Consider the following 12,999-nt stretch of genomic DNA (forward strand, 5'->3'; position numbering starts at 1 on the left):
TGTTTGTGTTGACACTGAGGTTGGCAAATAAATAAATAATTCACATGTGTCTATGCTTTTAATACTATATAGTGTGATTCATACATGGCTAAGTACATATATATTCAACCATTTAAGGGCATTTGATAAAAATGTGAAATGTATTTTAACAGTATTTTATTTGGATTGTTTAACCCGGAAGTACTTTGTGTCCACACTACCACTTCCTCTTTCGGCCAAACAAATCCGCATGTAGCTAACTAGCCAAAGTTTACAACAAAGAGAAGTTATTCAGTCATATCACTTCTCTGATGAAACAAATCCACGTTTGAAATAACTCGTCCAGCCAGAGAACATTTAGACGAAAGTGTTTTTCAACTAAACGCGGATGAAAGGAAACAACTTGCGCTAACGTTAGCTGAACATGCTAACTAACTTTAGCTTCTGCTAGCTGTGATGGCAGCACCAGCACCTCTGATTTCTGCTGCTGTGTTAAGGTCGGTGCCTCTCTTTAAATGTATCTCTAAATGTTTGAGTGGTGGACCAAAATAAAATAAAGATGTACACGGTATTATAATGTTGAAAAGTCAATAGTCCTGCTGTAATTACTAGCGCGAGCGTTACGTTTACAAAGCCTGACGTGTTTCATTCTGTTCAGTTTGAGACTACATATTACTATGTGTACCTTGTATTATTGCCCTAGTAGTACTAACATTACTCAATGACAATTGTTAGCTGAATCAACCCCGCTGTGATACATCTAACACCACTATTAATACTAATAACGTGTAGTAACTGTAATAGTGCACATACTGCAGGTCTGTATATGTAACGTCTTTGCACCTGCACAAGCGGCACGTGGTTTCGCTTTTCTCGTCCTCTCATCTGATTATTGTTTCAAATGTCATCTTGTCTCTAGTCAAAAGCAACGCAGGGCTGCTCTGAGGAAAGAGAGGAGAAAACGGAAACGAAAAGCTCTCGCCCAAGTCAGAGAATGTGGTACGAAGACAGCTGCTCCGTTTTATTTCTACAGTTGTTGCCGCACCATTAGCCAGATCAACCACAACATCTACTCTGTTACAGGTTTGACAAATGTACCAAGCTTCACACCTGAAGAAGGAGAAGAAATACACGATGAAGAGGATGACGATGACGATGTTGCAGAGGAGGAAAGGTAGGTCAATACTGACGTCACTCCTCTGTCCTGCAGCTGCACATTCAATGAGGCCCAGCAGCACAGAGACCTTCATTTACCGTTTGCAAATAAATAATCTTCATTGTTTGATCTGTTCACTTGTTTTTTCAGACTGCGGCTGCATGAAGAGTGGTTGGAAAAAGAAAGGCATGCCCAGGAGGAGTTCAGGCTGAGGGCTGAGAGGGAAGAGGCTGCAAGGAAAAGAAAAGAGGAGGAGGAGGTAATCTGCCGCTTGTATTCCTCATCCCTCATGTACAATTTGGCGAACATAACACACCTTGCGGAAACATATTTATTCTGCATATAATCTTTAGTATGTTGTCCAATTGTGAACCAATCTAATGGAGTGACCAGAACCGACACTAATCGAGGCGACCGCGATAACTTGCCCCCAAATAGTATGAAGACACCGGAGATTATTAATTAACTGGTTAATTGATTAGCGCAAGTAAACCTGATTGACCTGTCCTTCTAAATAAAATATTAATAATGACTGTCTTTATGTCTTTTTGTTGTTGTTCCCAGCGGATGATAAAGGAGGAATGGGAGGCCCAGCAGAAGAAAGAAGAGGAAGAAAAAGAGCAGAAGCAGCAGGACAAGCGAGACAGAGAGGTGAAACGGGCCCCAGGAGGATAGAAACAAAAAGAAATATATCCTCTTCTACTTAATCATGAGTGTTTGTTATCTATCCAAAAGGGAAGATTCAGATAATCATACAGTAATCATGTCTCTTTTGTAAAAATGTGTTTTTGCATTGTACATGGTTGTTCTTAAACATTTCCTTGACTGAGTGGCACAAGCAACCGTCCAACTCCTCAACTAAGATACACACAAAGAGAAAAAACCCTAACAGCAGCTTCAGCTCTCACAAGGATGTATCTTTTACTTTGTGTGACAACAGTGTGTGACATTGCTTTCCAACAAGTCCAGAAATGTTGAAATGCCAGTCCCCTCTGAGTGTGGTCTTAACACACAGTAACAGATCTGCTGCAGTATGTTGACCGCTACACATTTTCACCAGCCGTGTCTTTACACCATTTGTAGGAGGCCGTTCAGAAAATGTTGGATGAAGCTGAAAATCAGGTACAAACACACATGAAATCCTATTATTAGTGTCACTAGTGAACATGTAGTTCAAAGGCTTTTATGTATGTATTTATTATATGTATATTTGCACAACATCTCATTCTAGTTTAAAAGTAAACTATACAGAATATACATTTTTGTTCATGTTCTCACTTCCAGCTGGAGAACGGACAGCCGTGGATGAATCCCGAGGCTCCTGTGACGAAGAACTGCAACAACTTTGGAACGGAGCGCGACGTGGCCAACTGCCCGTTCTTCCTGAAGACCGGGGCGTGTCGATTCGGAGACAGGTACCATTTTGTTCTCTTCTGACGAGACTCGCTACTCTAAATTCACAAACTCATTATTTGAGTGGCGATTTGAATGGACGCACAGGTGCATTGAAGAAGTCTTTCCTCATATTTCTGTATATTCTCCCCTCTTCTGTCTTTTTGAGTCCAGATGCTCCCGGAAGCACGTTTATCCCGCAGCCAGCCCGACCCTGATGATCCGTGGTATGTTTACAACATTTGGCTTGGAGCAGTCACGCCGCGATGATTACGACATCGACGCTTGTCTGGAACACAGCGAGGAGGAGCTGCAGGAGTCTTTCCTCGAGTTCTACCATGACGTCCTGCCGGAGTTAAAGAGTGTCGGCACGGTGGTGCAGTTCAAGGTAAGATGCCGTTAGGACAGTCGGTGTGTTAAGTATGCACTGAAGTACCCAAATTACAGTCAGCTTTCTGAAGTAATCTTGTTAAACTAATATACTTAAATAAGACATTAGAGATTTCACAATACGGTCAGGGTAGAGGAGAGGTCTGGTCCGCCACTTATTTAAGATGCTTAATCTGTTCAATAGTCAATATGAAGTAATATTTGTTTTTCTTTTACCAGGAAAGTGAAGTCAAATCATTGTAAAAAAGTATGAATGTGTCAATAGATCTTACTGATGTTGGCAAAAATCTACTGTTGCGTGATCAAATTATTGCCACTAAAAATACACGTCTGGTTTCATTGACATCTTCTTTTAGGTCAGCTGCAATTATGAACCTCACCTGAGAGGAAATGTTTACATTCAGTTTGACAGGTACGTTTTTGCACAACCGCTCCACGACCGTTTCCCCAAATATAAGAAACTGTACGGTGTTTGAAAACTCTGCGTTGTGTTCCTCTTGTCCGTCTGTCCAGAGAGGAGCAGTGTACAGAGGCCATCATCAGGTTCAACGGGAGGTGGTACGCAGGCCGGCAGCTTCATTGTGAGATGTGTCCTGTTACCCGGTGGAAGAATGCTATCTGTGGTGAGTTATTCTTACCGATTCGAGAGCGTCACTTTCACTCGCACAGCAGAGATACGAGATTCAGTCCGTCTTCTATCTCGCTCGTGTCTTCCCCAGGATTGTTTGACAGACAGAAGTGCCCCAAAGGGAAGCACTGCAACTTCCTGCACGTGTTCCGGAACCCTGGCAATGAATTCTGGGAGGCCGACAGGGACCTGCACCTGTCGCCAGACCGCAGCGTCAGGGGGAGTCGCAGAGACGGGTGGCATTCGGAGCGATGCGGAGACCGATCGTGGAGGCAGCGTCAGTGCAGCAGGAGCCCGCCGAGGTCCGAGAGATCCCACAGCAGACGGGACGGCGACAGGCGGAGGAGCAGAGAGAGGAGGGCCTCCCAGCGGTCATCCAGACACAGTGACAGGACCAACGATTGGTGTCTGAGCAGGAGTAGAGACAGGTCGAGGAGCCGGAGTAGAGACAGGGAGCAAGACAGGCAGAGAAACAGGAGTAGAGATAAAGACAGGGAGCACAAGTATAGGAATAGGAGTGAAGAGAGAGACGGCAGAGACAAAGATACAGACACGAGAGACAGGTCGAGAAGCACAAGCAGAGAAAGGAAGAAAGAAAGTAGAGAACGGAGACCCAAGAAACCAGATAAAATAGAGAAACCCCTTAATGAGGATACCAACACACGCCGGCGCCACAAACAATCCAAAAAGAGCAAGAAGAAGAGCAAGAAGAAGCACAAGAAGAAAAGCCATTCGCCTGAAGGGACGGCCTCATCTGGAGAGTCCGAAAGGGAGAAAGAGTCGGAGGAAGAGACGTCGGCAAATCTCACTGCAACGAGTCCCGGTCAGGAGATAAAGCAAACTGAGCTAATTCAGAAAAACAATGACTTGGATGAGAGTCTGTGTGTTGACAGTGAGAAGTTTAGTCCCGAGGTGGAACGTGAACAGTCTCAAACAGAAACACCTGGTGAGCCCGCTGGAGAAGGTGACACGAGTCGGTCTTAGTGGCTCCTACATTTCAAAAAGCTGTGAATTTGTTCCGGCTTTTCTCTTTTTAACTGTGTGAATGTTTGGAGCCTCGATGCACTCGTCAGTGTGTACATATGTGAATATTTAGCTTTTAGAAAATGTTGCTTTAATAATTAAACACTTGATCACTGGAGCTGCAGCACTACTTGGTTGTTGCTGAGTAAAAGCTATATAAAAACAAAAGAGCAACAAATGGGATTTCTTTTTTTATACATTTATTGTTAATAACTTTCAAATAGTAGGAAAGAAAAGTTGGCAAATGTGTTGGCAGTGTTTAATACAAAAAGTGATCTCTTTTGCACAAATCAAAGATGAACTTGTTCCATAATTACTTATGAATGTTCAACAAAAACACTTTGTGGTTTTTAGAATGCAGAAAAAAAGTTTGGATGAGCATCTGTTCATCACTTGTTGGGCTCGATTTCCTGCTGACAAGTGAACGAGCCGACAGTGATGAATATTAATGACCTACCCTGATATGTGCAGTTCGTATTCTTTCCTTCCGACTCCATAAGGTAACTGGAGATGGACCGGTCTCCTAACGGATAGGAATAATTACATAATACTGGTATATTGTTGCAGAGTAATCCCCACATGTTTTGTCAAACACCCTGCCGTTCTAAATCCCTTTTTCTGCCACATTAGCTTTCCATAGACACCATAGAGCCAGTAAAACACAGTGTTCTTTGGTCAAGTGTTAGTCTTTAAGCCTAAGTATCATAATGCATAAAATAGTTTTTGTTTTGATCACTACCTATTCCTGACTTAACACTAAGCGAGAAACTGACCTAACGTTTTATCTCCGGAGGCCATTACGATCTTAAATGGGGTTTTTTTTCAGGAAAATAAGTTGACAGAAAAGTTAACGACACAATGACAATCTCAACAAACATGACACTAGTGACACACAAACGGCTCACGTTTACAAAAGGTAAACATTTTAGTTTAGAAGAGGAAATGTGAAATGGTTCATTTCTGGAGAGGAATCACCAAACCTACATAACATGTACGCTGATACCGATCGTGGGTAATTGTTTCATTTCAGTTAGGTGGTGGGTTGAGTTGACCCGTGTCACTATGTGATAGTGTGATCGTAAACGTGTCAGTGAAGCTGGTGCTGCTCATGTATTACCGTTACACGAGTCACGACAAAAATAAATATACGACCGTTTGAAACAAAACAAACAGATCATTTAGTAACACTTGCTGCTGTTCTGAAGGTATTTCTTGAGTCCTCAAAGACTCTGAAGCGCCGGGATAAAAAACAATATTCCATCCACCGCATGATAAATACAAATAACTCATTTCCCAAACTGCCTCTTTCCTAATCCAAAACAGTCAAATGACATATGCTCTTGCTCAAATTGTAAATGAAGCAAACATAAACCGTTTATTAGTTATACGGTTAACTACTGATGGTTCTTTGCTGGATTTATATTTAATAAAATAATGCTTTTAATATTTTGCTCTTGAGAAACAAGGTAAAAACCTGTTTTTTCTGTGTGTGCAGAGGACAGAATCAGTTTAGAATGATGATTCGGACGCTTAGCTCCGAGACTCAAATGTGAAGGTTATACATACAGAAGCACCTTTAAAAAGTCCTCGTAAGCCAAACGGCACATGCAAGCCTGCAATCGGCGGTGATGGATCTCTTCATGTGATGCTGCAGTTTTCATGTCGTCGCTACATTGTACTGTGTGGCGTTTTAAGAAGTGACGTTATGTTAACAGTACTGCAGAATACAGCGAGGCAGATTGTACATAGGAGACACATTCAAACCACAGTTGGCACCACATTAAAAAGGGCATTACTGGATAGTACAGAACAGAGCAATACAGCACATAGGTGGTGATTATATACATACAACACTGACACGGGAGGACAACAGGAGAAGACGGGATAGAGACATGGAGGGGTTGCCAGATCTGCAGCCGGGAGGAGGAACAGCGCGATGATTTATGTCAGCCCAATTTCTTCTAAAACGCTTCGTGGTGCCTCGGCCTCCTGCAGACGAAGAACAGAAAGAGAAATGTTCTTTGCTGTCGTACATTTTGTAGTGCACCTACAAAGTCAAAATTCAAAGCACACGAGTCCTAATTGAAAGTTACCAAATGTGTGACGGGAACGGGGAGGCCTTTTCAAGTCAGCCGTGCCGTTGTAACAACAGTACTGCATGCCTTACTATAAATAAATCATTCATTCTGTCGACTGCAAATGACTACAGCAAGACAGAAACGCAAACATGCAGGACTGCACTTGCTTTAGCTCACTGACTCAAGGGAGAGCGAGAGAGAGAGGTATTAATCAAGCGCTGCAGGCTCAGAATGAACGGGTGACGTCAGGTGTAGAGGGCGGCAGGGTGAGAGAAGCAATCCAACATTTTAGATCTGCCCTTCTGTGTTCAACGTTAGGATCCCTGAGAGAAATTAATTCTTCATTAACACCAAGTTAGAGCTGCAACGGTTACTTGATCGACAGAAAATGGATTGGCAGCAATTTTGATAAACAATGAGATTTACTTTGTCTTAAATGACAGTAAAGTGATTACTTATTAGGGGTTTGGAGTGTTGGACGACCAAATAATGAATTTGAAGACATCACCCTGGGCTCTGGAAGCTTGGGATGGCCATTTTTCCTCAATTGTGAGACATTTCACAGAGCAACCGCAGCAGTTGATTGACAGATACTATCTGCTGAGGAAGAAGTGTGCGTACCTCCTGCAGCAGGTCGGCCTGCTCGATGGCCTTCAGCACATTCTTCTTGGACGTCTCCTGGGCCTCTCCGCCCAGCAGGAACTCATCCAGGATGAAGTAGGCCTTCTCAAAGTTGAAGATAATATCCAACTCGCACACCTGTGAGGCCACAAACAGCAGCGGATCAGAGGAGATCCTCACCAGACTGAAAACCGTGGATTCTTGCAGCACTATCAATCAGCACGGTACATGTGGTGTTTGAGAGACTCACGCTGCCAAAATATTTGTCCAGCAGCTCCACGTATCGATGGATGATCTCCAGGGTGATCAGCTCATTATCCTGATCCTCGACTGCACAGCAGAAATACAGGCTCGCGTATCTACAACATAAAGCCAGGAGATAAAAGAGTACCGCGGCGGTGATGTGGTTAGTGCTTCAGCTCTTCAGAAATGCAACATATCAGTGTGTTTAATTTAGTTAGTGGTAATTTAGCTGTGATCACTGTCCAGAGTGTATGCATGTATGTGTGTGTGTGTGTGTGTGTGTGTGTGTGTGTGTGTGTGTGTGTGTGTGTGTGTGTGTGTGTGTGTGTGTGTGTGTGTGTGTGTGTGTGTGTGGTCTTTAAAAAGGGAAACTATTCTGCATTCAGGTGTCTGGTGCTGTTCTGTATCACAGAAAGTCACATTAGATTAAAAAAATAAAATAAAAGCTTTTCCATATTGTTTATGACACCTGTAAATGCCAAATATAAATGCAAAACAGCTTTACAATTTTAAATCCATTATATTTTATTTGAATGAGAAGTGTGTCTTAAAGGTTTTATGTCATTGTGTGCCTTGGCATAAATAAACCAATAACAGCATCAGTCTGCCACTCATACCATCACATCAATAGACTTCAAATAAATAAGAAAACAAATCTGAGCTACAACGGAACATTGTCGCTGTCTCCTGGCTGTTTGTCTTTGTTAATGAGTCTTTTGTTTATCATATTGGACACATGACGATGTGTTGTATTGTCATGACTCAGCGGTCATACGTCAAGGACAAATCAGGCACTCCTCCTGTGTTTGAATCAGTCCTCCATTGTTTGGCAGTCGTTATTAGAGAGGAGGTTGTTTCTGGCTTTCATCACACACCAGAAGGTGAGATCTAAATGCAACAAATCTCAGTGCAGAATAATCACTGAAACATTGGTCTTCACAAACAACCCAGATGGCCAACAATGAACACGTCCTATTGCTAAGATCATCCTCAAGACATGCCTGGCATAAGACATCTTACATTAAAAGTTTAACAAAAATAATTAAGGACCGTAAGGCCCACTTGCTACCTTTCAACAATATCTCACAGTCTTCATCAATCAACAGAGTAGCTGCAATATCTCATGATAAGCAACTATTAACTTCTGTTAAGGAGGGAGTTTCATAGTAAAGTCACAGATGAGAGGAGTAACAACCCTCAACACAACCAGAGAGATTCAAGCTTGTGTTGACAGCCTCATTCAGATGATCTCTGCTTGCCCACGTGTTTCCTGCATGTACTTCCAGACAGAATGTAAACTTCTCTTACTCGCTTACCTCTTGTACACAATCTTGAGGTCCCTCCACTCCAAGAAGCTGCACATCTTGGGCTTCCTGGCCAGTATGGTCTGGACCAGGTCTCTGGAGATCTTCTTCCGCTCCTTGTCAGACAGGGGCACGTACCATTTCTGTAAGCGCAGCTTTCCCTGCCGGCTGAACAACAGCATGAACTGCATCTGAGGGAGGAGGTTCAATTTAAAGTTACCCATGGTCGAGATGAGATAAACATGCATTGTTTGTAGAGAAGGAAAGAGAAGATAAAGCCGTAGAGGTAGAGGGACGGAGGGGTCGGTGGGACGTAATCTGCCATCGTGACATGTATGGTGTTTTTTTACATTACAAGAAAGTTAATCCAGCACATCTAACGTTAACAGAAGAATGAACAAGTAACGGCTCAACAGGAAATACAAGCATTGGTGGATGATACGAACTAGCCGTCTGGTCAAATGTATTTTATATTTGCTCAATTTCACGTCCAGGAGGCTTTGGCACAAACTTCCATTAGCTTGTGTTAGCTATCCTAACCGTGCTAAACGGCCACATATCAACATCATTAACACGTTAAGTGTACTGTGCGCCCCCTCCCGCGACGCCCAGCTAGCTACAGCGGACACGAGAAGTAAACACGACTCTTTACCTTCGACCGGGCCTTCGATTTAGTCACTTGGACGACTGTTAACTTCAGTAAATTCAAGAGCAATACATAACCACAGAGAGTGCAGTAAACAGATGTTCCGGTGCCTCTGTAGCTTAGCTTCTCCTCCAGACTGACGCTAAACTAGCTAGCGGATGGCCGTCGTTGCTGGTGAGACAACGATGAAGTCAGCAGCGCTGTGATTGGCCGAAAAAGCCACAGCTCTGGGATTTGATTGGCTTAAAGATTCCGTTATTCGATCCGATATTCCTTCACACAGCTTGGCCTTCCTGTGGCGGAAAGTCATTTTCACTTCTCTTCGGTAATAATCTGAAAGTGTTTTGAGTGAATCGGAATTGAATGCTACTTTATACTATATGGTAGTGTTGAACTCTACTGCATTTATTTAAAAGCTGGATAGTTTGCATGTACATTTATTTTTTCAAACCCATAAAATATGATGCATTGCTGTACAATAAATAAAGATAGAAAGAGTGCGACTACTGATAGTGTCAAGTCTGTGGCAAGCGTCAGTCAGGTGTCAGGACAGCATCTCCTGAGAACACCCATTGTTGTTACGACAGGTCAGCTGCCGTAAATTAGTTTTATGATTTTAGTTGACCCCCGTTCTCTGTATACATCCTAAGTATACAGAGAACCATTAGAGTAACCACGTTGTACTTTTTTTATTTCTCATTCATTTTATTTAAGTATGATTTCGCTGGTTTTGAAACAAAAAGGAACAAAATACACTCTTTCCAAATTATCGCTTTTATAGTCATTTACAACAATTGGTTAAAATAATGAAAATAAATCATCCATTTTATTATAATTTTAAAATATATGAATACGTTTAGAAAAAATAATAAAATACTCTTCCTCTGCTTATATGTAGGTGTCAGTAGGTGCCGCGAGCTGACAGTGCCGATAGTTGTCACGGGACTGCCACCACGAGTCAGAGGAGTGTGCCCCCCTGCCCCCTCCTCTTCTTTTCACCTTTCTTCCAGTAATTGAAAACACTACTTCCACTTACATTTTATCAAATCAAGTTTTTTTATTGACGTGACTGGGGTGTCATTTTTCTAAATATCTTCTTAATTTCTTGGGTGTCAGCTGAGCATGTTGTCTGGTTCGTTTCGGACTGCCACTAGGTGTCATACGATTGCCGCTCAGAAGACTGCCACTGTAGTTGTCAGAGGATTATGTGATGGTGAACAATTCAATATTAGTCAAAATTAAGTTACACATTACAGCAAACATATTTGCTCAATCAATAAACTGCAGTTGTCATGGGAGTGAACACAAGAGGCATAGAACCAGACGCAGAGACAGTCAGGAAACAGGGTTGACAGAACCTATTTCTATATATGTAAACAATTGGAATCAAAATAAAACTGAACAAGTCAAAAAATGGAATAAACTCCAATTAAACATATAAAAACAACATACGAATTTACCTACAAATCAATAAATCAATATGGTAAGAAATTCTGCTGTCTAGCGGTAAGGTTGCATATTGCAACCAACTGAAAGTCTCAGCTGTGCCAAGCCTGTCGGCGAACTATGGTAACATTTTTCCGCTCTTCGCTAATGCAAAATAATCACACTCCTGAAATTGAACCATCCACCTTGTAGCCCTTATCTAAGAACTCCTCACAAAACACGTCGTAATCACTCTGATATTGGAAATCAAAGACAAAGACTTTTTGTGGTGAGTCTTCGACTTCTTCTTCATCCAGATTTTCCTTTTCGAGGTCTTCTATGCTAGATAATTAACAAAGACAGGTGAATATAACTACATCTTTGGTTGAAATACACGTATACTGCCATCTACCGGTAAAAATGGTAAACACTTTTACTCTTCGTCTACTTATACAGTCTATGCTCTACAACTCGCATGTAGTCAACTATTGTTGTTAACATACTGCCATCGGCCCACGTTTATTTATTTATATTCATTTATCTGTCTTCTAATGTTACCCTGATATGTGCTTGCATCATAGACTAACAGTTTTCTTGCAGACGGTTATTCTATTACCTTGACTTTTATTTTGACATATTCTTACTTCCGTACCTGTCTTGCTTTGTGTCTCTCTTTAAAAGTCTAATTGTGTCTAATTTTGCAATACAGTGTCAAACCTTCTCATATACAGTCTATGGCAGGGGTATTCAATTACAATTCAACGAGGTCCAGTTAGAGAGAATTTCCTCATGCAAAGGTCCAGAACATCACAATAATGTCTAATTTGCGCTATGATTTAGTCCCATATATATTGAAGTAGCCTAAAAGTTGGATACTTTTTTAAATGTAATTAATTATAACTAATACATACTCTAATAATAAATACAATGATCTCTCATTTTAAGTAAAATAAGGACAGGATAAAAAAAATTAAATATATTACCTAAATTGTAAAAAATGTGCATCTTAAAATAAAGTACTTAATTTTAGAAAAAATGAACTGAACTGAATCGTCCTGCAGCTTCAAATTCAGTTCATTCAGGTTTGAAGTGATGTCAACCCCAAAAAAATATATATTTTCTCATCTTCTAAGAGAAATGTGTGTGCAGGAACTTTATCTGTGGTTATTTCTTTTTTAAAGACTATTTCATGGCTTGTTTTGGACACGCTATACTTTGCCATTTTTATGATTTTTTCAACCTTATATACTTTAGCTTTTTTCAACCTACTATACTATAACGTTTTTATGACTTTTGTAAACATACTCTACTGTTACTTTTCATGATATTTTGACATATTATACAATGACTTTTTTTGACATGGTATGACCATTTTATGACTTTTTCAACATGATATACTATTGCTTTAGTTTTTTTTTACATACCATACAATGACGTTTTTATGACTTTTTTTTAATATGCTCTACTATTACTTTTTTGCCAAATAAATAGTTTTGGCCAGACTTTTCCTTTTGTAAAAAATCTTGAGTGTGTGTTGGGTTGGAAGTTGTTCATCTTTTGTAGTTATCCTCCCAAATACAACCTTCATATAGTTGTCTGAAAAGGAGGGTTTCTTTGAAATCTTCTTCCATTTTCCCCATTTATGGAGCATTGTCAGTGTTTGGGCCTAATGTGAGATTGTATTAAAAATTATGATTGCTCCTTAACATAGATCAAAAAACAGTCATACAATTCATAAATACAACATTCTCAGAGTTTTATGATCTGGTAGATTGTATAACATGTTTCACAGGAAAGGGCTGAATCTCAACTAGCACTGACTCTCTGAAGAGAGAGCCAATTAGAGCTGATCAGCAACAGCTGTTACACCTGCACAATGTGGTTATTTAACCTGCCATGTGGAACAGGCAACATGTTCTGTTGGTGACTGAAGCTATGGGAGCTTTTTGGGCCTTGTTGATCACTGCGCTGACTGTCTGGCTTACCAAAGGTATTTATATTTGTTCTGTTTGAAGCTTGTTTTCAAGAAATTGGTAGTTTAGTATAAAAAGTTAGTGATGTTAATTACTTAATTCCTGAAATGCCATTTAGCAGTGACAAGTTTGTCTTATGTG

At 40.9% G+C, this 12,999-nt stretch overlaps 2 protein-coding genes across 2 annotated transcripts; one reads left to right on the forward strand and one right to left on the reverse strand.

Annotated features, from left to right (window-relative positions):
- Nucleotides 1–218: 218 nt before the first annotated feature.
- zrsr2 (zinc finger (CCCH type), RNA-binding motif and serine/arginine rich 2) lies at nt 219–4,529 on the forward strand (the record flags this gene model as incomplete). Its single annotated transcript, XM_079186532.1, has 11 exons — nt 219–476; nt 899–978; nt 1,063–1,153; nt 1,286–1,394; nt 1,700–1,786; nt 2,219–2,257; nt 2,420–2,550; nt 2,702–2,915; nt 3,274–3,329; nt 3,431–3,540; nt 3,637–4,529. Exons 1-11 carry the CDS (start codon nt 436–438, stop codon nt 4,527–4,529), a joined length of 1,851 nt encoding a protein of 616 aa, XP_079042658.1. The 5' UTR covers nt 219–435.
- A 1,891-nt stretch (nt 4,530–6,420) lies between these two features.
- Nucleotides 6,421–9,622, reverse strand: LOC306716019 (AP-1 complex subunit sigma-2). Its single transcript, XM_079186544.1, has 5 exons — nt 9,467–9,622; nt 8,827–9,005; nt 7,518–7,626; nt 7,268–7,405; nt 6,421–6,557 (listed from the first exon to the last, which is right to left on the reverse strand). Exons 2-5 carry the CDS (start codon nt 9,003–9,005, stop codon nt 6,510–6,512), a joined length of 474 nt encoding a protein of 157 aa, XP_079042670.1. The 5' UTR covers nt 9,467–9,622; the 3' UTR covers nt 6,421–6,509.
- Between the last annotated feature and the right edge of the window lie 3,377 nt (nt 9,623–12,999).

The sequence above is a fragment of the Pholis gunnellus genome (assembly GCF_910591455.1).
Source record: "Pholis gunnellus genome assembly, chromosome: 1".
Taxonomy (NCBI): Eukaryota; Metazoa; Chordata; class Actinopteri; order Perciformes; family Pholidae; genus Pholis; species Pholis gunnellus.